A 25,977-nucleotide genomic window follows, 5' to 3' on the forward strand; every position below is an offset into this window, starting at 1 on the left:
TTTGTTTTGTTTTGTGATGGTTGTTCATGAGTCTTTTGTTTCTCCTTAACAGTTAAACTGTTGTTTAAAGTAGTTTTAAGAAAGGAAATATAAATATTTGTAAACTGATATTTGATAATTAAATTAGTTTTCATCTTTTAAAAGAGGTTATCTTCAAAATGTCACATGGGTTTGATTCAGATTCAGTTAGATGGTCAATTTACACCCACCTACTGACTCGACTCAACTTACCCCTAACCTGGGGCAAATTGAGCCACAGGAACACTTTTTTTTATAAGAAGCCATATTTTTAGAGCCCTTTGTCATAGATGTCTTCTGATAGTTTAAAATGATTGCAAACATCCTGAAAATACTTTAAATACTTTCATTGTACTTCTGCCTCATTTTCCCTTATTGTGAGGACCACATAAGTAAAATATGGCTCATCTTACCCACTCTCCCCCTATATATTAAAAATAATTAACGGACCTTATATTACCGTTATATAACCTCACATACTCAGGTTGTGTTTTTTTTTTTTTTTTCCTCTTGGTGAAAAAATGAATGCATCCAAGTGTATTAAAATAAAATTTATTAGTATAAGCAGACTGGGTTTATTACATTTATTTTGCTCAGTGTTTCAAACTCCACAAGAGTGTAAATGCTTCAAAAGTATAATCCTGTGAGCTTCACTGTAGTGAGAACATGTGAGAAATTTACTTGCATCCTGGAATTTATTTTAAGGGGCAGTTATATGTTTATGAAGGGATTTCTTATGTAAAAAAACATGCCATCCATTTATGCAAAATACAAACCCATACTAAACTTGATAAAATATACTATAATACAGTATATTGAAGTATATTATAACACATATATATATATATATAAATAAATTACTTACATTTTCGTCCCTACATTTTAACTCTGTAAAGCCTGACATATGAAATAAAGATGAAATTCTGATGCTTGTAATGTGAATCAATAAAATATTTATCACAGTAGTGACATAAAATGCATATAAAATATCAGTCATCACTCTATATCTGCCAAAAATATGTCTTAGTAAGATGATATTTAAAGCTTAGTTTTGTTATCAAAGCTCTGTAGTTTTAAAACAAATAATGCTATTCAATGATGGTTGGGAGATGAACAAATAAACCTTCCTTAATATGCTGATGATTATATTTAATAGTCACATTTCAACATGATATATCTAATAAATGATGTATGGATAATCAAGTAAACCTCAGTTTCTTCAGTCCAGTAAGTGTTCATCTTGAATTTAGTGCTGTCAAACAATTGATCGATTCAAGTTTGTGTTTACATAATATATGTGTGTACTGTGTATATTATGTATATATTTAACAAAATGTATTTTATATATAAATATATTTTATGTTTATATATAATATAAATTATATACATTATATATACACATGTATACATTTTCTTAAATATTTACATTGTGTGTATTTATATATAGCTACATAATACATATAGACAGAAGGCTACACACATATATTATGTAAACACAAAAACCTTTATTTTGGATGTGATAAATCATGAATTATCGTTTGACAGAACTACTTGAAATATTAGCCTACTGACAAAACAAAACTTACTCTTATGTTTACTTCATAAAAGTCATTAAGGATTTAACAGCAAAAAACACATGAACCAAAAGCGTTAGTAAACTAAAAGGACTTTTACTTGATAAAAAGTCTAAACTATGAATCAGACAACAGAAGGCATGATGTAGCAGATTGTGTGACAGGTTTTTCAGTCAAGTTTTGATCATTTGGAGGCCTTGTGTATCAAATATGACAGCTACACAAGGCTTTACTTGCATATGTTACAGAGTTAGAAATTATTTATTAGTTATGATCCTCTCCTCAGTGCTTTAGCTCTGAATAAAGCAGTGTTTAGTCTCCGTAGTGATAAACTCAACTAATTTTGCATTTATTAAAAATGTTTATTGCTGGAGTCTCATCATGTACAGTAATTACAGGCTGTTCACAAAAATAACAACAGCCTTGTTCAATCACAGGTACGTGTTCTCAATAATCACATCTCTGATCTCATCAACACACGGTGGCGCTGGAGAGCAGGGTTTCTCCTCCTGGACGCAGACAGGACTCCCCGTTTTGGGAATATGGGGATCATCCCCCTGCGGTGAGCAGCAGAGCTTCTCCGCACACTCCTGCCCGCAGCGGAAGCTGCAGACTGACCGCACTGCTCCCGAACTGTCCGAGGCGAGGAACTCGGGCTGCACGGTGCAGTGCTCGATGCCAAAAGTGGCCAGCACGGCTTTGACCCTCGCCATGAGATCGTCGCACTCCGCTGCGCTCAGCCCGTCAGGACAGTGCACGTGCAGCGACGCCACCATCAACGCGTCTGACAGCTGCCACACGTGCAGCTCGTGAACCGACAACACGCCCGGCACTTCACTGAGGCAAAGCCGCACCTGACCGACGGAGAGATGCAGCGGCGGCGCCTGGAGAACCAGCAGCCCATAGCGGTGCAGCTTCGGCAGGGCCGTGGATAACAGCACCAGCACACCCACTGTGGAGAAACCTGCGTCCATATAGACCAGGAGATGACAGTCCGAGTGAGGCCGATGGCAGTGCGCTTCAGAGAGCAGGAGAACCAGACCGTTAGTCACAATGAGCACTGAACACAGAAGGTCCTGGACCACACTGATGGAGCCGAGCTGCAGCCTTCTAAACCTGGATCCTTTAGGGATACACTGGGAAACTGTCAGGTTAAAGCCAAATAAATTGGTGTTTTATATGGTATCATCATAAATGTCAAAAGTTTGGAATAATACAAATTGTAAAACATTTGACAGTAGTCCCTTGCTCAGCAAGGCTGCATTTAATTTAATAAAAATGCAGTAAAAACAGTAAAACTGTGAAATATTATTACAGTTTAAAATAGCTGTAATGTATGGAAGCTCGTTTCCGCCATGAAATAAAAAAATAAAAAAAAGGTAATTTCGACTATCTCACAATTCAGACTTTTTTTCTCGCAACTGCGAGTTTATATCTCACAATTCTGACTTTTTCTCAGAATAGGAGTTTATAAAGTCCGAATTGTGAGTTATAAAGTCAGAATTGCGAGATATAAAGTCAGAACTGCAAGATTTAAAGACAGAATTGCGAGATTTAAAGTCCGAATTGTGAGATAAAGTCCGAATTGCGAGATTTAAAGCCCGAATTGAGAGATTTAAAGTCTGAATTGCGAGATAAAGTCAGAATTGTGAGATATAAAGTCAGAATTGCGAGATATAAAGTCAGAATTGCGTGATATAGTCCGAATTGTGAGATATAAAGTCAGAATTGCGAGATTTAAAGTCCGAATTGCGTGATATAGTCAGAATTGTGAAATTTAAAGTCCGAATTGCGTGATATAGTCAGAATTGTGAGATTTAAAGTCAGAATTGCGAGATTTAAAGTCCGAATTGTGAGATTTAAAGTCCGAATTGTGAGATAAAAAGTCAGAATTGCGAGTTATAAAGTCAGAATTGCGAGATTTAAAGTCAGAATTGCGAGATTTAAAGTCAGAATTGCGAGATTTAAAGTCCGAATTGCGTGATATAGTCAGAATTGTGAAATTTAAAGTCCGAATTGCGTGATATAGTCAGAATTGTGAGATTTAAAGTCAGAATTGCGAGATATAAAGTCAGAATTGCGAGATTTAAAGTCCGAATTGTGAGATTTAAAGTCCGAATTGTGAGATAAAAAGTCAGAATTGCGAGTTATAAAGTCAGAATTGCGAGATTTAAAGTCAGAATTGCGAGATTTAAAGTCAGAATTGCGAGATTTAAAGTCAGAATTGCGAGATTTAAAGTCCAAATTGCAAGATTTAATGACAGAATTACGAGATTTAAAGTCAGAATTGCGTGATATAGTCAGAATTGTGAGATTTAAAGTCTGAATTGCGTGATATAGTCAGAATTGTGAGATTTAAAGTCTGAATTGCGTGATATAGTCAGAATTGTGAGATTTAAAGTCAGAATTGCGTGATATAGTCCGAATTGTGAGATATAAAGTCAGAATTGCGAGATTTAAAGTCCGAATTGCGTGATATAGTCAGAATTGTGAAATTTAAAGTCCGAATTGCGTGATATAGTCAGAATTGTGAGATTTAAAGTCCGAATTGTGAGATTTAAAGTCCGAATTGTGAGATAAAAAGTCAGAATTGCGAGATTTAAAGTCCGAATTGCGTGATATAGTCAGAATTGTGAAATTTAAAGTCCGAATTGCGTGATATAGTCAGAATTGTGAGATTTAAAGTCAGAATTGCGAGATTTAAAGTCAGAATTGCGAGATTTAAAGTCAGAATTGCGAGATTTAAAGTCCAAATTGCAAGATTTAATGACAGAATTACGAGATTTAAAGTCAGAATTGCGTGATATAGTCAGAATTGTGAGATTTAAAGTCAGAATTATGAGATATAAAGTCAGAATTGCGAGATTTAAAGTCAGAATTGCGAGATATAAAGTCCAAATTGCAAGATTTAATGACAATTACGAGATTTAAAGTCCGAATTGCGTGATATAGTCAGAATTGTGAGATTTAAAGTCAGAATTATGAGATATAAAGTCAGAATTGTGAGATTTAAAGTCAGAATTGTGAGATATAAAGTCAGAATTGCGAGATATAAAGTCAGAATTGTGCTATAAAGTCAGAATTGAGAGTTATAAATTCTGACTGTATATCTCGCAACTGTGTTTATATCTCACAATTCGGACTTCATAAGATGCAAGTCTGACTTTATAACTCACAATTGCAAGTTCACAAAAACAGCTATTTTAAATTGAAATAATATTTCACAATATTACTGATTTTGATGTTTTTGATCAAATAAATACAACTTGGTAAGCATAACAGACTTCTTTCAAAAACATATCTTCTTAAATTAACATGACATAAAATTCAGATATGTTGTTACTCTCACCTGAGTGTTCGGTGCAGGTGGAGTGATGAGGTTCTTCTGGAAGTTGCTCTGCAGGCTGAATGATTTCCTGAGAACTTTCACCGATCCTGGAATTGGACTCAGAAACTGGTTTAATGATGTTGAGGTTTGGTAACTCAGAAGAGCCATCCTGAGAGCCTTGATCTGGATCCAAAACACTAGAAGCTTCAGGGTTGCAGAACATCAGTGCGTTGTCCTGGAGAGCACTTTCTACAACACAGTGATCATCATCACAGCCATTATGTAGCAGCAGAACCTTAACTTTACTGATCTTAATAAAACACAAAGGCACAAAACACCAGAAACTTTGCAATCAGTTCCACTTTGTGACCCATAGTCCTTCATTTACTGTATCACTAAAGGAATGCAAGATTACATTATCCATTATAGACACATTCTCATCACTGCACAACTGATCATCCCTTCAACTAAGTGTTTTCATTTTTACATTCGGGTCTCTGGTGATTTATGGCTTTTGGTTTGTATTTTGAGTGAATTTAGGACCAACAGTTAGCAGACATTTAGCAGAAAAGTTTGGCATCAAAGCATCTTTCCAACTTTGGTTTTGCCGTGAAGTTGAATGACCTTCTTTTTTAATAATATTGCAACTAAATGTATCTTGTAGGGCCATTTTCAATTTCAACGATAAGAATGAACATTGTTAAAAACCTGTGAGCAATTAAAATTGTCTTCGTTTAAAGGGGTCCTATAATGCCCCTTTTCACAAGATGTAATATAAGTCTCTAGTGTCCCCAAAATCCCCCACAGATCATTTACTATAGCTTGTCAAATTTGCTCCTATTTGGGTGTGAGCAAAAACACACTGTTTTTGTGTGTGTCCCTTTAAATGCAAATGAGCTGCTGCTCCCGAACTCCTTTCCAGAAGAGAGCGGAGCTTTAACAGCTCAACAACAACAAAGCTGGAGAATCTCACGCAGCCAAAATGAGGAAAGTGTTCAGCCTTACATTGTTCAAACCGGAGTCAACATGGAGAGACTCAGGGAGAAGTTACAACTTTTATACGTTTCTGAATGGTTAGTGGATAAATTGATGTAGTTGCTGTGGAGTTGATTCAACTCATCCACTATCATGTGCCGTCATGTTCATCTTTTATGTTGAATTGACCCTCGTTTGTGAAGCAGTCCAGTGTAAAATGACGGCATGTCAACAACACTCTACTACAACAACTCTTCCTCTTCTCTAAAGCAGCCCAACATGGCCCCGCCCCCTTTGTTGCATGTTCTCTGGGGCGGGGTTTATGCAAATTTTAAATGTGACTGACCAAAAATATTGATTCTATTCAAACTTACCTTTGCTTTCTGATGTAGAATGAGGGTCGTTTTGCATCAGGCACTTGTTGATCCCATCAGCAGCTTCATCCATCCCGCTGCTCTTCCTTCTCCAGGCCAACACGAGTATATTGAATAACAGACTAGCTCCTCCAACCACAATAGACAAGAGTGGGTGTTGAATGGCTTCTGGCTGCACGAGGTGAGTGAGAATCTCCAGACTAATGGAGACGCACTGAGACGCCATTAACAGAGCTGAGATCAGGATGCCAAACGGCTCAAGGCGCATCCTTCTGTAGTGCTGCTCATCGTACAGAGGACTCGGGCCTTCAGAAGTGGAGATGTTTGGAAGGGAGGAACCAGTGGTGGTTGAGGTAGAATTAGGATGATGCTTTAATGCGGATAGAGACAAATGTATGAAGACGTAGAGTGTGTGGAAGCTGTCCACCGCGATCAGTAGGGATCTGCAGATTCGGCCGACCACAATCTCACAGACCAGGAAGGTCAAGGTCAAGACCAGCATGCACTTATGAGTCGATATCCTCGCCATTGACCTGTACAATAACAATCAATGATATCTGAACTAAGTAAAAGTTATTATAGAAATATTATACTTTTATACCGATTTCACAATACTGCTTCAGAGCTTTATGTATCGAATCAGTGCATCGGAGCAACAAAGTCGCAGTTTAGCCATTTGATAGGAGATCCGAATCACTAATTTGAAACAAAAGATTCATAAAGCAGTGTTTTGAAATCGGCCCATATAGATATAGTTGAAAAGTCGTTTTTTTTTTTTTTGCCACACAAAAAGTATTCTTGTAGCTTTATAATATTACGATTGAACCACTGAAATCACATGAACTGATTTAAATATGTTTTTAGTACATTATTGGACCTTGAGAGTTTGAATGGCTTTGCTCTCAATGAAGGCCTCACTAAGCCATCGGATTTCATCAACATGAGGGACATGAGGGAGAGTAATAAATGACATTATTTTCATTTTTGGGTGAACTAACCCCTTTAAGTGGCCTTTATTTCATTAATATTACAAACCCGATTCCAAAAAAGTTGGGACACTGTAAAAAATTGTGAATAAAAAAGGAATGCAATAATTTACAAATCTCATTAACTTATATAAAATAAAAAATACAACATACAAATATTTTATTCACAATAGAATATAGATAACATATCAAATGTTGAAAGTGAGACATTTGGAAATGTCATGCCAAGTATTGGCTCATTTTGGATTTCATGAGAGCTACACATTCCAAAAAAAGTTGGGACAGGTAGCAATAAGAGGCCGGAAAAGTTAAATGTACATATAAGGAACAGCTGGAGGACCAATTTGCAACTTATTAGGTCAATTGGCAACATGATTGGGTATAAAAAGAGCCTCTCAGAGTGGCAGTGTCTCTCAGAAGTCAAGATGGGCAGAGGATCACCAATTCCCCCAATGCTGCGGCGAGAAATAGTGGAGCAATATCAGAAAAGAGTTTCTCAGAGAAAAATTGCAAAGAGTTTGAAGTTATCATCATCTACAGTGTATAATATCATCCAAAGATTCAGAGGATCTGGAACAATCTCGTGCGTAAGGGTCAAGGCCGGAAAACCATACTTAGATGGCACTGCATAACATACACGAATGCTACTGTAATTGTCGGTGAACACAATCCACCGTGCCATTCGCCGTTGCCGGCTAAAACTCTATAGGTCAAAAAAGAAGCCATATCTAAACGCCATGTCATCCGGACTAAAGAGGACAAGGACAACCCAAGTTGTTATCAGCGCTCAGTTCAGAAGCCTGCATCTCTGATGGTATGGGGTTGCATGAGTGCGTGTGGCATGGGCAGCTTACACATCTGGAAAGGCACCATCAATGCTGAAAGGTATATCCAAGTTCTAGAACAACATATGCTCCCATCCAGACGTCGTTTCTTTCAGGGAAGACCTTGCATTTTCCAACATGACAATGCCAGACCACATACTGCATCAATTACAACATCATGGCTGCGTAGAAGAAGGATCCGGGTACTGAAATGGCCAGTCTGCAGTCCAGATCTTTCACCCATGTCATCTATGTTGCATTCTGAACAAAATATTGAAATTTGAAACTTCCACATAATGGCATTCTATTTTTATTCACAATTTGTACAGTGTCCCAATTTTTTGGGAATTTTTCAGATGTAAATTGCGAGGGAAAAAGTCAGAATTGTGAGAATTTTTATTTATTTATTTTTTATTCCATGGCAGAAACAAGCTTCCATATAAAAGGGTCTAGCGACGCCCCCGGTTAAATCAAAGGTAGATTGATATCCTGATGTTCTCCACTTCGCACTGATCAATGTGAGAATTGTGTAAAATGTAGAGGAGATTGTTGTTGTAAGTGAAACAGAGTACAAACAGCACAGAGTCGACATGAATACTAAGTTTCAAAGATGTGTCTCCGTTGCTATGACCTCTATCAGGACTTCAGTCTGTAAAAATCAATGGAATGCTCTTTCTGGACGCACTCCAAACCCTACTTCAGCTGCACGACAATAAGCAGCAAGTGAAGGTCCAGCAGGGAAAAAAGCCAATGCGGCTTTAATCATTATGTGCTTATAGCTTGAATGGAGAGACAGTAATGCTTTTACGCTGGCTTAAACATGTCTAGGTATTAACACTTATATTAACTTGCACTAATAAGCTGTTGGCTTTATACACTGCTTAACAGATCAGAAGTTCAATATGAACTTCATATGCGCACATTCATGCTTTACCCCACGCTTTACTTTTTGTTCATTTTAATAAAAAAAATTGTGTGAAGACACATGCACACATATATTTATATATATATGGCTGGAAATGCTGCCTATGTTGCGAGGTCCAGGCCGTCAGTGTGACCATTCAGAGCTCATATACCCACAGAGAACAGCTTCATCTCGGCCAGTCCTTCGGGAATTTGCTGCTGGCTCTTATGTAGATAGAGTTTAAACATGAGGTATAATTCGTTTTGGGTATATCAAATGGCCAATATTTGGTCTTATTAATATATTACTTGTTCCAGAGCTAATAGATTTGGCTTACGGGCTATATTAAGTTTCATAACTTTATATTTACATTGAAATTAAATCCTGTACTAACTAGAGCGCTGCTTTTGTACGTTTGACTGAAACGTATGCTTGTGTTTATTTTCTATTTTACTTATACTGTTATAATGGCTATTGTTAATTTAAATATTATTGTTCAATAAATAATATTATATATATATATATATATATATATATATATATATATATATATATATATATATATATATATATATATATATATTTATATTTATATTTATATATATTAAGAAATAGTCCTTGTTAGTGATTTTGACAAAGACTTATATTGAAATGGACTGAAACAAAGTTGTTTTGGTAACACTTTCTATGAAGACCATACTTATGATTTATAAATAAGTATTACTATTCTATAAATATATTTATAAAGCCTCATTAAAACCTATACTGCATTATAAGAACAGTTATAGATACAATTATTTTGTTTTTATAATTATTTATAAGCCATGCATTTGCTTTTTCAATGTGCATGATCATAATCCATTATTCCTGATATAAAAATGATCAAATATAAAACAGTTCCAGAGACACTTGTTTGCTGTACCAATTAGTTATTATGTCTTTAATGGCTAATGTTTGCATGGATGGTCATTTTAATTGGTTAAAATCTATATCTCCTCAGCCATATGCATGATATTGCTTATAGCAGTTTGAAATTATACTTTGAAATATTGTTGCAGTGTTTTGCAAGTATGTAACATTAAAAAAAAAGATATTTTTTTTCAACTGTTTGTGTTGATTTCTGGGGGGAAATACATTATAAGTCAGTGTATAATGGATTATGAACATGAACATTGAAAAAGCAAATGCATGACTATTAATTAATTATATAAATAATGTATTAATTAATTAATTAATAATTAATGCAGTATAGGTCTTAAGTCTTATATATATATATATATATATATATATATATATATATATATATGTGTGTGTGTTTATAAAATAGTAATACTTGCTTATAAATAAGAATATAAATGGAGCTAATTCATTATAAGCATGGTCTTCATAGAAAGTGTTACCATTGTTTTTACATTAAACAACATCTTACGAGACGCAACTGACGTATACATTGATTAGCACTGTCATGGGAAATCCCCTTAGATGTTAAAAGGACAAAGACAAAGATATAGCTTTCCTCAGCAGACATTTAAACTGATTTTGCGATTACGAATATAAGATTGACCTGAAGAATATTAGCTAGATGCAGGTAACACACTCGCTCAGGCGATCTCTCTCTCTACATATTACAATGCGTTTCAATGAAGAAACTCAACATTAATTTGTTAATAGTTTTGGAAATGAGAAATATCACACTTGTAGCTGTGCGATATGGCTGTATATCAGCACGGCTGTGATTCGGTCGTAGGTAATCAAAGCGTGCTGATATTCAGCCATATCGCACGGCTACAAGTGTGATATTGCATTTATACAACAGCTTGACGGCACGAATGTTTAAATAAAAAGGAAAGAAAAATGAAATGTCTTAAAAACCCTCTTTTGTGAGGAACTACTTTCCGCCTTCGTTACTAAATATATTAGCTGTGACAATATCAGATTTTTCACTACACGGTTATCGTGGCCAAAAGAATTAACAAAAGCGATATATGGTAATATCTATAGAAATAGAAATTTTGAAATAAGTACATAATGCTGTCAGTCAAAATATATAAATAAATAAATATATAGTGATAAAGGCTATGTCGATTAACATTGCGTTATAAATAGCCTACATTACCCTAATGAAAATACCCACAAATTATAATACTGTCGCAATAGCGTGTTTATTCTCTTCATGTTTATTCAGTCAAAATCTGTTTTATTTAGATACAGCGATCTCTGGATGTCCATATTAGGGATTTCCTGCATTATCCTATTCATTCGTCTCACTTCTGGGAAATCATGTGTGTGAGAGTTTAGCGCTCCATAATGCTCACAATAATTTGGGTAAAAATAGAACAAAATACTGCTCACAAATTTAATCAAGCTTCAAAACTATTTTAATGTGCATTTATGCATTTAAATAATGCATTGTATAAATAAATGTTTGTTAAAGTTATGGAGGTACAGCTCTTAATGTTTATTAATTGAATGATTTAAATAATGGATTATTGTCAAAATACAACATTACAAATCACTCAAAACTGGTGTGCAATTTTGTAAAAACAGTATTTACCTGTTTGAGGATGTCCTGAGTGCTACAGAAAGTCTTCACACCAGCATGGGATGCTGTTCCCAAAGTTCCCAGAGCAGTGGAGAGAGTGTGTGTGTGACCGCGGGAGAGGGATGTGTCTGTAAGCACTATCATGTGAGGATCTTCAGTCCGCCGCTTCACTTCTGTGCTTCTCTCTGCACTGATTCCACCTCATTTTCTCACGGCTTGCTTTCAGAGCTCCCCAACTGATGCGTAGAAAAAAACGTCTACGAAGGGATTTCACATGGAAAGGCTCTTTTTAACCCTCTCTGTGCCTGAGGGAATCTCCACACAGATCTGGCAGAGAACACTAGGCCGAAAACTAACACGTCACATTGAGTGTTTGACAGCTGAGAGGCTCTTTAAAGCACTAAACCAACAGCCGGACACAGTCAAAACACAGCGGGACTGCGGCGGACGAGCTCTTACCTGAGCGGAAACACTCTGACCTCAGAGAGCTCGTGCTCGTCACAGTCCAGATTTAACATCAGCCTTCTAATGTCAGGTTGATCAGTAATGTGTTGAATGACTGTAATACTCTGATCAGTCAGCAGATATTAATGACTAACAGGGGGACAATGTACAGTTTCCCATAAACATTTATCCTTTATTTTTGTAGCTCCTGATCTCGTGATGAAACGTCAAATGTGTGTCTAATAATTTACCTACAAATGGTAGAAGCGAAACCAAATTCAATTGTCAATCAAAAATTTCTTTCTATCTATCTATCTATCTATCTATCTATCTATCTATCTATCTATCTATCTATCTATCTATCTATCTATCTATCTATCTATCTATCTATCTATCTATCTAGCCACCCGTTCATCCATCCATCCATCTGACCATCATCCCTCCATCCATCTATCAGTCTATCTATCCACCCGTTCATCCATCCATCCTTCATCCCTCTCTCCCTCCATCTATCAGTCTATCCACCCATTTATACATCCATCCATCCGTCATCCCTCTCCCTCCATCCATCCATCCATCCATCCATCCATCCATCTATCTACCCATCCATCCATCAGTCTATCTACCCATCCATCCATCCATCCATCCATCCATCCATCCATCCATCCATCAGTCTGTCCATCCATCCATCATCCCTCTCTCCCTCCATCCATCCGTCTGTCCATCCATCCATCCATCCATTATCCCTCTCTCCCTCCATCCATCAGTCTATCTATCCGTTCATCCATCCATCCATCCATCCATCCATCCATCCATCCATCCATCCGTCCGTCATCCCCCTCTCTCTCTCCATCCATCCGTACACCCATCCATCATCTATCAGTTCATCCATCCATTCATCAATCCGTCCATCAGTCTGTCCATCCATCCATCCATCATCCCTCTCTCCCTCCATCAGTCTATCTGTTCATCCATCCGTCTGTCATCCCTCTCTCTCCATCCATCAGTCTATCTATCATCCATTCATCCATCCATCAGTCTAACCATCCGTTCATCCATCCATCAGTCTATCAGTTCACCCATCCATCCATCCGTTCATCCGTCTGTCTGTCCATCCACCCATCAGTCCATCCATCCATTTATCCAACTGTCTATCCACCCATCCATCATCCATCATACTGTGTATCTATCCATCTGTCCGTTTGTCTATCCATCCATCCCACCACCCAACTATCCATCCATCCATCCATCCATCCATAAAATCAGCCATTAAATCTACACAGACCGCTGAGGTCTCCTGTGCTTATGTAAGAATCACTGAGGATTACATGGAAATTCCTTCAAAGTAGATTTATAATAATAGACTCGGAGTCAAATACCTCAGAAATCCCTTCTATATGCACAGAACATCCCAAAGTACAGCATGGCCGAATGACTTCTAGTCGACAGACATAATGATCAAAAAAAGTGTCCGAATCTCAATGTAGTTCTAATTACACCCCGAGACTCAAATTCCTGAGGATTATATCAGTGATTATATCAGTACATCAGTGCTTTCATTCCCATCTCAATGGTGTGTTTTTGGTCGATTATTTCCCTCACTGGTCTTCTGTATTTTTGCATGTTCTGTGCTCAGGGTTCAGCAGAAGCTTGATAATCTCAAACATATTGCTCTCCAGCGGCAAGGCTGTTTGATAGTGTTAGCAAACATCTCAGGGTGTGTAACATACCGGACCACCTGATGTGTCGCTTTCTTTCATGGAAACCAGGGGGTTTCACCTGTGCAAACTCAGGGACTCTCAGAAAACCAACAACAGAAGCTAGAGTTTTTTCCTTTAACACTTCATAAGAATTATTTAATAAGGGGTTAGTTCACCCAAAAATTAAAATTCCGTCATTTATTACTCACCCTCATGCCGTTCCACACACATAAGATCTTCGATAATCTTTGGAACACAAATTAAGATATTTTTGATGAAATCTGATGGCTCAGTGAGGCCTGCATAGCCAGCAATGTCATTTCCTCTCTCAAGATCCATTAATGTACTAAAAACATATTTAAATCAGTTCATGTGAGTACAGTGGTTCAATATTAATATTATAAAGCCACGAGAATATTTTTGGTGCACCAAAAGAAACCAAAACGACTTATTTAGTGGTGGCCGATTTCAAAACACTGCTTCAGGAAGCTTCGGAGCATAATGAATCAGTGTGTTGAATCAGCGGTTTGGGGCGGCAAAGTCACGTGATTTCAGCAGTTTGGTGGTTTGACGCGTGATCCGAATCATGATTCGATACGCTGATTCATAACGCTCCGAAGCTTCCTGTGTTTTGAAATCGGCCATCCCTAAATAAGTCGTTTTGGTTTCTTTTGGTGCACCAAAAATATTCTCGTCGCTTTATAATATTAATATTGAACCACTGTACTCACATGAACTGATTTAAATATGTTTTTAGTACATTAATGGATCTTGAGAGAGGAAATGTCATTGCTGGCTATGCAGGCCTCACTGAGCCATTGGATTTCAATTAAAATATCTTAATTTGTGTTCTGAAGATTAACGAAGGTCTTACGGGTGTGGAACGGCATGAGCGTGAGTAATAAATGACATTTTAATTTATGGGTGAACTAACCCTTTAAATGTTAAAGTTAACTCAATTAAATGCCATTAATTTTCGTTTTCTTCTTTAGAATTGGCAGCATATAATACCCAAAATAACAAATATGCTTTCACTTTCTTCCCAAAAGAATATTCCGAGTTACTGCATTTTCTTATTTTTGTCATGTTTACATTTCAGCAATTTATACACGTGTATATATAACTGCTATTGAGACCAAAACACTGTAATTCAAAATGCAACATTTAGATGCAAGACAAGCATTAACATCCAAATTGTTTTTCACAGTAACCAGTAAAACCATTTGCACTACAAACCAGTGTTTATGATTATGCTAATAAAATAATATGATAATAAATACCAGTTTTTCTATAGAATTTAACCTGAAAATAATAAGGTGGATGAGGTGACTTTTTAAATAATGACTTCACCCTGAATGGTAAAACAAAACTGAAAAAAATGCAATTAGTAAAGATATTTTATGAAAACATTTGCCACACATGCTACTTTTGTCATTACATGCATTTATTTGAGAGGGAAAAAGCCATACACATCTCTTTGTGTTACCAGTACAGTTTGATTAATTTAACAGGTAATTTTAAAAATGACTAAAAATAAAGCATTACAAACATCGGGTTGGGGGCACAGAAGTGTTGATTTCAAGGTCAAAGACGATCTGGATGTAGAGGCAAAGCTTCTCTGAAGCCTGGCAGATAGACGTCTGCTTTCAAAGTCAGAGTCAACATCAACCAGACGTTAAAGAGAGAGAGAGAGGAACCGAAAAGCACCAACCACAGAGCCTGGAATGGTGGCAAGTACTACATTTATCGGGTCAAGCCTCGCTTCGATGTCACAAGCTTCTCATTTGTCCAACGTTGGTGACATCTTTTGAGGTAAAGTTTAGTCTCTAGTGTCTCTGGCGGCAGTAGCTTCACACAAGTTTAGTGTTTTCTTCATGAAGTCTTGTGGTCCGGCACTTCTACTGCCTCATTGTAAATGGCGGCTTTCATGCCCAAACACACTCTTGATTTACATAATATACTCTCCCAGAGCTCCACCCCCATTTATATAAATCAACAGAGCCCCGCCCCTTTCCCAAACCCCAACCAATCAAAATAGGAAAAAACTTTAAACTTAATATTTGCTCTTTATAGAATCTGAAAATATACACCAAAGGGGGGAAAATCCCACAACAACAGCTTTTTTTTTAAAAAAAAGAAAAAAGAAAAAGACGGGGAACAATGGGGAGGAAAAAAACTAAATCACACAACAGACTCGGGTTGTTTAAAATAAATATCAACTGATTCAGCCAAGCAGCCAGAATAAAGAGCTGAAAAAAAGGTTTAAAGGCATGTCCTGTCTTCGGATGAGTACGTATGGTGACACACAGGGTTACCGATGGAAGACAGAATGAGTATTTGTGTGTGTGGGAGAGAAAGAGTGAAAATTGTACAATTCATTCGCCTGTGTTTTCCAAATCATCTGCATCATTCAGATGATTCGCTAAAGATCAACAATTATCGATTGTTCCACATGTTCACGCAGGTTTCAAAGCGCTTTCGCGGCTTCAGAGGTGCTGGTTGATGGAGGGAACCTGGTGAGATCAGAAGTGGATGTTTTGACCGATTCCTGAGCAGCAGCAGGAACAAACGGAAAGCGGATGCGTGTCACTTTGGTAAGTCCTTTTTTTGTGTTAATGAGACAATAATAATGACAAACGCACACAAACACTTGAGTGCGACGAGGCACTCGCTAAACAACTTCCGCCTGCCCGACAAGATCTGAAAGCCAAAACCAATGCTTCAATGTCTTTGCTCAAAGTGTTCCAGCTGGTCAGTCTTTCTACTGCATTACAACCTCCAGTCCACGAGGGGGCGACGGTGAGCAGTGACGCGCCAACAGCATAAAGGGGTGGAACAGAAGTAGGTCGCCGGTTAGCGAAAAGTTTGTGTTTCTCCGCGTGTGTGTCTTTGGTAACTGTGTTTTTGAAGAACACCATCGCTGAACGAACATACTGAACGACTTTACGGCAAAGTAACCAATCACAGGTTTTCGTAATTTCAATATAACGCCAATTTTTTTAAGGTTGGACATTTCAGGGAAGTTCTCTGTGTTGTTTTGAAAATTTGTGGAAAAGACACAAGAGAAAGATGGAAAGAGTCCAGAGGAATATGAGCAAATGCCATGTGGCAAGAACAAACCGGCCCTTCTGGTTTTCACTACACGTGTGGATCCTGAGAAGAGACAAACACGGGTTAACTTAACCAGTCTTCCTCTTAAAGCACATTCATGAGTTATTATTCCAGGAATTCCTTCATAAACATGGGAATTTCATTGCATTACCTAGGTTACAGCATTATGGTGCATCTCTGCTGGTGTCCAGACTGGCATCAAGGAGAAGCTCCTCTAAATCCTGCCCGCAGCTCAGCTCTGCAGTCACGCTCACTAACACACACACACACACACACACACGCACATATATGAACACAGTGTCATTCCCTGTATGTTCAAAATCACTATCGAGAGGATATACTGTCTTTGTCCTGTTCATAGCTCAGTCCAACACAATTAACTGGTGCAAAAGTATCAGTATTTCACTACAGTTGTTGGCTTGCAGTATTAGTTGCATGCAAAAAGATGAAAAACAAATGAAAAGTTTGGTTTCAAAACGCGCTAAATGCCATTTAAAAAAAAAAAAAAAAAAGTTTGTCAAAATCAGTATTGTATCTGGTCGGTATTGAAAAGTCATTTATTAATTTTGGGTGTTATTCTGTCATGTTTTCTCCCTTTCTTTCCAAACCGCGACAAATGCCAGTCTCCCTTCTCTGCAGAACGCGATATATCTGCTCAACCAATCACAGTGCTCCATTCCACACACTGTAAACAATAATGGCGTTGCTCTGAATACACCCTGCATCCTAGTTTTCCTTATTTGCTTTGTATATTGTGATCAACAAAAACAGAAAAAGGAATCATTTTGACGGCACTTATGAACCTGTGGTGGTTTCTGCGGTGGGGAAGAAACGCAAGTCATTGAATTGTAATCATTTACGTGAGGAGATTATGAAGATAAGGCACTCGAGTCGGGAGGAGGAAAAATGCCGGCTGTTGCTTGTTCCTTCATAACAGCATCAAACTTCTGTCACAGTCTCCATAAAAGCCGTTTTTAATACCAATGTACTGGGCAAATGCCTGTATAAAAGATTAGTATTGACAAAATTCAGAGGCTGTCATATATTTGAAATCAACTTTGTTGTGTATTTTCAATATGAAAAATAATTTTATATTGATATATTGATGGATTTATATTAAAAAATATATAATTATATATAATAATATATAAAATATATATATTAATAAAAATAAAAATAAACGTGTCATGGATTTAGTACATTTTGGGGAAAAAATAATCAGTTTTTATAATAAACCTTTTAAAATCAAAATGTAGATTTGAATTTTTAATGTTTTATGACCAAAAGATGCTATGTGAAAGTTTAAACAGAAAAAAATGGTTTTCATTTTACCACTTTCTTGGTAAAGAAAACACCTTTTTACTCAAATTAATCAAAATGGAGTTATAGCGCTTTGGATCCAAACTCTTCAAATATTTCCTGCAATTACGGGGTCAAGACGAATAAGGGCAGAAAAGGAAATATTTGTAAAGATTTGTGATAATGAGGTTAGGATAAAGCTGTTTAAATGACACCAATTATAACATAATAACATGGTTTATAACTTCTGAGCAGTAGGTGGTGCTATGACGAAACTCTGCATGTACTCTCAAGTTATGCCTGTGATGACATGTTCCAAGTTTCATGTCAATACAAAAAACATTTGCAAAGATACAGCCGCATATTCATTTTGGCGTGCTCGCAGTCAAATTTGTTGACGCAGTATAAAACAACGGCTGGGTCTATCAAAAATCTTTTAACAACTTGTCATGAGTGAGTAGATGCTACATACCAAATGTCATACAAATTGGACAAATTTTGTAGGAGGAGTATGAAAAAGTATGTTTTGAATAAAATTCAATATGGCGGACATTAAGTATGGTAGAATATGGAAAATTTGGTATCGTAGGACTCGGCATAATCCAACAAATCTAATGATGTAAGTTAAGTGACAATATGTGGAATTTTTTATATAAGCATTTTCATAAATTTCATTATATCTCTTGACCACTATGGGGTGTTGACCTAAAACTTTACAGGTCCTCTCAGAACATGGCCTCGATTAATCATACTGAGTTCCATAACAATACAGCATTTTATAATTCTAAATGGCCGATGCCCCAAAATGGCCGAACAAAGAAAACTGGATATCGTTCATCTCGGCATGCCTCAAGGAATCCTCTTGATTTTAGGACAAGGCATTCAAAAGTTATAAGCAAAAATAGCCATTTTTCCTATTTCGGCACCAGTAAGTGGCGCTGTGACGATACTGTGCATGTACACCCAAGTCATGCCTGTAATGACAAATACACCAAATCATTGTGAAGATACAGCATCCAATCCATTTTTGCGTGCTTGCCGCCAAATTCGTTGACCCGCTATAGGAGAACGGATTGGCTGATCAAAAGTCTTTTAATAACTTTTTGCCTGGAGTCGATGCTTTTGAGCAATTTTTGGACAAACACTCTAGGAGTTTGAAAAAGTAGTTTTTCGGAAAATTCAACATGACAGAAAATTTTCGTCATAGGGTGCATTCACAACAGAATGAGAATCATGGAATCAGAGGGAATTTTTTTTTTTTTTTTCCTAGGACTTATGCGTCAAAAGTTATGAGCATAAACATGAGTGAATATTTGAACTGTTGGTGGCGCTAGAGGGTTTGAGGTAGAGACTCCAAATTTGCTATAGTAACATTTCAGACTGTCCTCTATCTGTATTAAAATTTCATAATTTTTTATCATACGGTTCTATGGGCTCCTACAGACTCAATATCGGAAGAAGAATAATAAGAAAACTGGGGCTTGACCCCTAAATACGGCAAAGGACTCTGGTGACCCCCGTAAACAAAACAGCTGCGCTACTTTCTGTTTCTGAACAGTATTTAAATGTTTCCATTTAGATTTTAGAATTCACTAATCCTTAAATACTTAATAGGCTATTTATTTTCAAATCTGTTATACTTTAGCGGCACAATATGAATGATTTTTTGATTAAAATATTCAAAAACCACTAGAACAATGTTATATATTTTGTTGAATTGCGTACTTGCATAATCCCAAACTTTTCCAAGAATGTTTAAATCCAGATAAATCTGCAATTTCAACCAGGACACGGACCATGTCATTGCGTTGCCTGTCAATGGCATCATACCTTGGATTTCCAGTTTTACTAATATCGATCTAGATTACTGCAAAGTGCAACAAGTCTCACCGAGTGAACGCACAGAGTAACGTTATAACTTTCAGCACACTCAAATGTATTTAGTATGATTGTTTTAACCATGTAAAACAGCTCTGTGTTACCCCAATGAAAAGAGCGGAAGTGGCTGACTGCAGCAAAAGCATAATAAAAGCTCCGCTGGACTCAAGATCGGTGTGCACCGCAGGTGTCTATCATTAGCATTCGCTAAATTTACATATTTGCAGTTTTCTTTAAAATATAATAACAAATACAGATACAAAAGGTATTTATCAAAAAATTCATGTTTTTTGTGCATAAAATTTTTTTGGTGATATATTATAATAGCAGTGAGAATCACCAGAGGCCCCACGATGTGATTCCACGATTCTTAAGCCACAATTTGACTTAATTGTGATTTTAAACATTAAGTAATAATCATAATAAAGTCATAATCAATATATTAAGTCAAAATACATTTTATATATATGAACTATTATGAAGTTTACAAAGACAGTCAAAGGTCTTCCTTCACACAAAATGATACCGTACCGATTTTTCCCCCAACCCCTATTTTATAATGTCATCTATTGAACACTCAACTGATTTCAACTGAATAATGACTGTTTATTATTGTCTTTTTAGAGTTGCTTTTTATATAACTAAAGGTCACTTGACATTGAAATTGGTGTAAAAAGGTCTTAGGAACCATGCAAATGTCTTGTAACCAAAATAAATGTGCTACAATATTGTATTGTATAGATGAAGTGGAACATGAGGTACTCCATTGATAACTCACCGTGCTCCATAATGCAGCTGGCTGGTTTGAGTCCCTCTGGTTCGAGCAGGTGAAAGGCAAATTCTGGCTTCAGCCCGTTGGGAAGCACTGCTCCCGCGCTCATAACCGGACAACCTTCGGCTTCTTCATCAGAAGATCCCGCTTGAGCACTACAGCCCTCTGTATCTAGGAGTTCATGACCATCTGCGACCTCCAGTGAAGGCTGCAGCTCTTGCTGCTCTTCAGGATTTGGCGTCCCATCCCGGGATTGTCCTGACACTGATGGCTCTGTGTGGGTGGGACTTGATTCCTGGATCTGCTCGTCCTGCTGGTCCTCCTCACTGGTATTTTGTGACTCTTGTGGTGTTCTTGTCGTTGTATCTACTGGTAACTGCTGCTCTAAGTGACTCTGATCGAGTCTAATTTGGCTTTCAAACGGCGTAGCAGGTTCCTGTGTGCTTCCCGATATTGAAGCTTGCTGCTCAAACTGAACTTTATCAGAACAAGTCACATTCTCCTGCTCATCCGCAAGTGAAGACGTTGATGTGTTGAGCACTGGTGTTGTTTCTGCATGTGATGTTAACGCACTGAGCTCAGACTCTGTTGGTTGAGTTGATTCCTGCTCAGGCGGTTGTGAAGGTGCTTTTATATGGGTTTGTGTTGGTGTTGCAGATGTTTGGCTCTCTACCGCCCTCTCGCGGACAAATTTCGGCAATGCAGTCACCTGTTGCTGCTCCGGAGGGCTTTCCACACGTGTTACCATAAAGATTTTGTGTCCTCTGCCGGGGCTAGACACAGAGAAACAGCGGCCAGGAGATGATGGGGCTCCGGAAGCAACGTTGGCTTCGGTCACCGTAATTCCCGAAATGACGGCTGGAGATCCTGGTAAAGGCGGTGCCAAGGGCACGACCTTACAGGTGTTTATTGCAGGAATCGGTATGGGAGATGTGGTCTTTGCAGAAGCATTCGACGAATCCACTATGTCCTCATCCTCAGTGTCCGAGTCAGAGTCGTCTTGCAGTGTCGCTTCTTGAACTTTGACTTCTTGATTCTCAGATACGTCCTCCTCGGTTGGGTCTTTCTGAACAGCAGCATTTTCTTCCTCGCTTTTCTCAGCAGATGTATCTTCATCCTCCTGAGTTTGGTCCTCTGTGGCAATTTCTGGCATTGAAGCTGACTGACTCATTTTCTGTTCTGTTTCTTCCTTCTCTTTGGCCAAGATGAAGTTTCTCTTGCAGCCATTCTGAATGTCTGCCAGCAGGGCGCGCTGTGTCTCAATGAAACTCTTCACCTGTAAGAACAGAGTGGGGAAAAAAGCTGTTATGCAATAAAAAAGATCAATGTAGTAGTTACATCTGCAGAAAACTGTGGTAAATAATTAACTGTAGTTAGTGAAAAAATAAAATAAGTGTCTCCAATATAACATTAAATTGCAATGTTTACCTTGATACTGCATATTTTAAAAGCATTTCAATATATGAAAAATCCCAGAAGAAGAATTTTAAAGGATTAGTTCACTTCAGAAATACAATTCCCTGATAATTTACTCACCTCCATGTCATCCAAGATGTTTATGTCTTTCTTTCTTCAGTCGAAAATAAATTTTTGAGGAAAACATTGCAGGATTTTTCTCCATATAGTGGACTTCAATAAGGGTCTTATTTAGTGAAATGATCGGTCATTTTCTCAAAAAATAAACATTTATATACATTTTAACCACAAATCAAATCACAGGTCCTTTCCAAAGTGATTACGTAATGCGTGGCGCATTACAGAGCAGTGGAAGACAAGCATTTGTGGTTAAAAAGTATGTATCATTTTATTTTTTTTAGAAAATGGCAGAATGCTTCTCTAGATAAGACCCTTATTCCTTGTCTGGGAAACTAACGGCTACCAACGGGTTGAAGGTCCAAATGTAAAAGTCCATTATATGGAGAAAAATCCTGGAATGTTTTCCTCAAAAACCTTCATTTCTTTTCGACTGAAGAAAGAAAGACTAAATTATTCCTGAGTAAATTATCAAGAAATTTAAATTCTGAAGTGAACCAATTCTATAAATCGGTCTGAACTCACGGAAATTAATAAAACTTACCATATCTAATGTTGTATCTGTATTAATGCTCATTGTATGTCGTGAAATAAAAAAGGATCATGAAACTAGTCAATTGACACTGGAAACGTAATGCCCGAAAAAAAAAAAAAAAAAAAAAACCCTCATTAAAACTATTGTTGCGACATTTAACATATTAGTGCAGTAAAAACTCAGTATTACTTTATATTAAGCGAAATCTTTCCTCTCCCCTTTAACAAACACTCACCGTCTCTTTCTTGGGCTCTCGGTCCAGGTCGAGTCGGAGCAGAGATGTGTTGACTTTAAAGGCGAGGGAGAGAGCCATGAGGCCCCCGGTCTTGATTTCATTCTCCCGCATGTCTAAACGGAGGAGCCTCGGACTCTCCGCGATGAACTCTGCTATAGCGACCGCTCCTATCATGTGAACAAGCACACCGATCATCTTCACGCTCACACATACTTAACACAAGCTGACCTCTAGAATTCAGTCATCCATCTTAGATGAAGCAAATTCATTGTGGTCTTATGTAACTTCACGTTTGCACTCCAGATCTCACCTTCACAGGAGAGTTTGGTGGAGGCCAGACCCAGCCTGAGGATGGACCGGTTTGCTACAAGTCCATCTTTCAGTTTGTGCACTCCTTCGTTCCCTACTGCATTATGGCCCAGGTTCAATGTTTCCAAGCTTTGAGTGAACGGCTTCAGTAGCAGAGAGCGAAAGAGATGGATCAGTAAAAGGGTGTAAATAGAAAGAAAAATAATAATAAAAAAAAAACATATGAAGGAACTGAATTTGGATTAAATATTCAGTGTGAACACCTTTCAATAAGATAAGATCTTCAAGATGAATGTGTTTATGACTGTTCTGCAAAGCTTATTTATTCCACAGAATAAAATAATAAAAAGGGTAATATATAAATATAATATTCTTGCAAAAAAGATTAAAATTGCATGATATAAACTGAGATTTGAGAAAAAAAGTTCAAAATTGCAAGATATAAACTCAGAATTTAGAGAAACAAGCATTCAAAACTTGAGATGTGAACTCAAAATTGAAAGATGTAAACTCGACATTCCAAAAAAAGTAAAAAAAAAAAAAAATGCGATAACTGAGATTTGAGAAGTTCAAAATTGCAAGATATAAACTCAGAATTTTGAAAAAAGTTAATAATTGCGAGATGTACAGGTGCTGATCATATAATTAGAATATCATCAAAAAAGTTGATTTATTTCACTAATTCCATTCAAAAAGTGAAACTTATATATATTATACTCATTCATTACACACAGACTGATATATTTCAAATGTTTATTTCTTTTAATTTTGATGATTATAACCGACAATAAGGAAAATCCCAAATTCAGTATCTCAGAAAGTTAGAATATTGTGAAAATGTTCAATATTGAAGACACCTGGTGCCATACTCTAATCAGCTAATTAACTCAAAACACCTGCAAAGGCCTTTACATGGTCTCTCAGTCTAGTTCTGTAGGCTACACAATCATGGGGAAGACTGCTGACTTGACAGTTGTCCAAAAGACGACCATTGACACCTTGCACAAGGAGGAAAAGGCACAAAAGGTCATTGCAAAAGAGGCTGGCTGTTCACAGAGCTCTGTGTCCAAGCACATTAACAGAGAGGTGAAGGGAAGGAAAGGATGTGGTAGAAAAAAAAGTGTACAAGCAATTGGTATAACCACAACCTGGAGAGGATTGTGAAACAAAACCCATTCAAAAATGTGGGGGAGATTCACAAAGAGTGGACTGCAGCTGGAGTCAGTGCTTCAAGAACCACTACGCACAGACGTATGCAAGACATGGGTTTCAGCTGTCGCATTCCTTGAGTCAAGCCACTCTTGAACAACAGACAGCATCAGAAGCGTCTAAAGACAAAAAGGACTGGACTGCTGCTGAGTGGTCCAAAGTTATGTTCTCTGATGAAAGTAAATTTTGCATTTCCTTTGGAAATCAGGGTCCCAGAGTCTGGAGGAAGAGAGGAGAGGAACACAATCCACGTTGCTTGAGGTCCAGTGTAAAGTTTCCACAGTCAGTGATGGTTTGGGGTGCCATGTCATCTGCTGGTGATGCTCCACTGTGTTTTCTGAGGTCGAAGGTCAACGCAGCCGTATACCAGGAAGTTTTAGAGCACTTCATGCTTCCTGCTGCTGACCAACTTTATGGAGATGCAGATTTCATTTTCCAACAAGACTTGGCACCTGCACACAGTGCCAAAGCTACCAGTACCTGGTTTAAGGACCATGGTATCCCTGTTCTTAATTGGCCAGCAAACTCGCCTGACCTTAACCCCACAGAAAATCTATGGGGTATTGTGAAGAGGAAGATGCGATATGCCAGACCCAACAATGCAGAAGAGCTGAAGGCCACTATCAGAGCAACCTGGCCTCTCATAACACCTGAGCAGTGCCACAGACTGATCGACTCCATGCCACGCCGCATTGCTGCAGTAATTCAGGAAAAAGGAGCATTGAGTGCTGTACATGCTCATACTTTTCAGTTGGCCAAGATTTCTAAAAATCCTTTCTTTGTATTGGTCTTAAGTAATATTCTAATTTTCTGAGATACTGAATTTGGGATTTTCCTTAGTTGTCAGTTATATTCATCAAAATTAAAATAAATAAACATTTGAAATATATCAGTCTGTGTGTAATGAATGAATATATTATACAAGTTTCACTTTTTGAATGGGATTAGTGAAATAAACTTTTTGATGATATTCTAATTATATGACCAGCACCTGTAAACTCAAAATTCTGAAAAAAGTTAAAAAATGAGATGCTGATTTCTGAAAAAAGAAGTTCAAAATTGCAATATAAACTCAGAATTCCAAAGAAAAAAAAGTTTCAAATTACGAGATAAACTCAAAAATTGTGAGAAAAAATTTAGAATTGTGAGAAAGTCGCAAACACCTTTTTTTTTTATTTATTCCATTGCAGAAACAAGCTTTCCTAGGGATCGAATAGGAAATACTGTATTTTTGCAGTACAGTGTGTGGATGTACGCTCAGACTGTTTATAAACCACACAGCTTGTTCAGAAGGCATACACACTGCAGTGCATTACACACAAGGCTGTGAGAATGTGTGTGTGTGTGGTCTTTAGTCTTTAATTAACAAAACGATGCCAGGACACACATAAACACAAGCGTTGCACGGTCAGCAGCTGCCAAAATGC

At 37.4% G+C, this 25,977-nt stretch overlaps 2 protein-coding genes across 6 annotated transcripts in view; both read right to left on the reverse strand.

The window, feature by feature from the left end:
• Window positions 1-594: 594 nt before the first annotated feature.
• On the reverse strand, window positions 595-12,443 carry LOC137023046 (proton-coupled zinc antiporter SLC30A1). 3 transcript variants are annotated; one of them, XM_067389592.1, is made up of 4 exons: window positions 11,538-12,443; window positions 6,270-6,802; window positions 4,942-5,169; window positions 595-2,736 (listed from the first exon to the last, which is right to left on the reverse strand). In XM_067389592.1, the coding sequence occupies exons 2-4, from the start codon at window positions 6,796-6,798 to the stop codon at window positions 2,024-2,026; spliced, it is 1,470 nt and encodes a 489-aa protein (XP_067245693.1). In that variant the 5' UTR covers window positions 6,799-6,802; window positions 11,538-12,443; the 3' UTR covers window positions 595-2,023. The 3 variants fall into 3 exon arrangements, with proteins under 3 accessions (XP_067245693.1, XP_067245695.1, XP_067245692.1); XM_067389594.1 differs by lacking the exon at window positions 11,538-12,443 and having other exon boundaries at window positions 595-2,715; window positions 6,270-7,525; XM_067389591.1 differs by lacking the exon at window positions 11,538-12,443 and having other exon boundaries at window positions 6,270-7,525.
• A 2,628-nt stretch (window positions 12,444-15,071) lies between these two features.
• Window positions 15,072-25,977, reverse strand: part of ppp1r37 (protein phosphatase 1, regulatory subunit 37) — a 59,239-nt gene continuing 48,333 nt past the window's right edge. For all 3 annotated transcript variants that reach the window (XM_067389597.1, XM_067389596.1, XM_067389595.1), the window contains 5 exons: window positions 23,343-23,484; window positions 23,033-23,199; window positions 20,736-22,005; window positions 16,932-17,033; window positions 15,072-16,822 (listed from right to left, as the gene is read on the reverse strand). In XM_067389597.1, the coding sequence (XP_067245698.1) occupies window positions 16,945-17,033; window positions 20,736-22,005; window positions 23,033-23,199; window positions 23,343-23,484 (1,668 nt within the window). In that variant the 3' untranslated portion in view covers window positions 15,072-16,822; window positions 16,932-16,944. The remainder of the gene's footprint in view (window positions 16,823-16,931; window positions 17,034-20,735; window positions 22,006-23,032; window positions 23,200-23,342; window positions 23,485-25,977) is intronic.

Source organism: Chanodichthys erythropterus, chromosome 7 (genome assembly GCF_024489055.1).
Source record: "Chanodichthys erythropterus isolate Z2021 chromosome 7, ASM2448905v1, whole genome shotgun sequence".
Lineage (NCBI taxonomy): Eukaryota > Metazoa > Chordata > Actinopteri > Cypriniformes > Xenocyprididae > Chanodichthys > Chanodichthys erythropterus.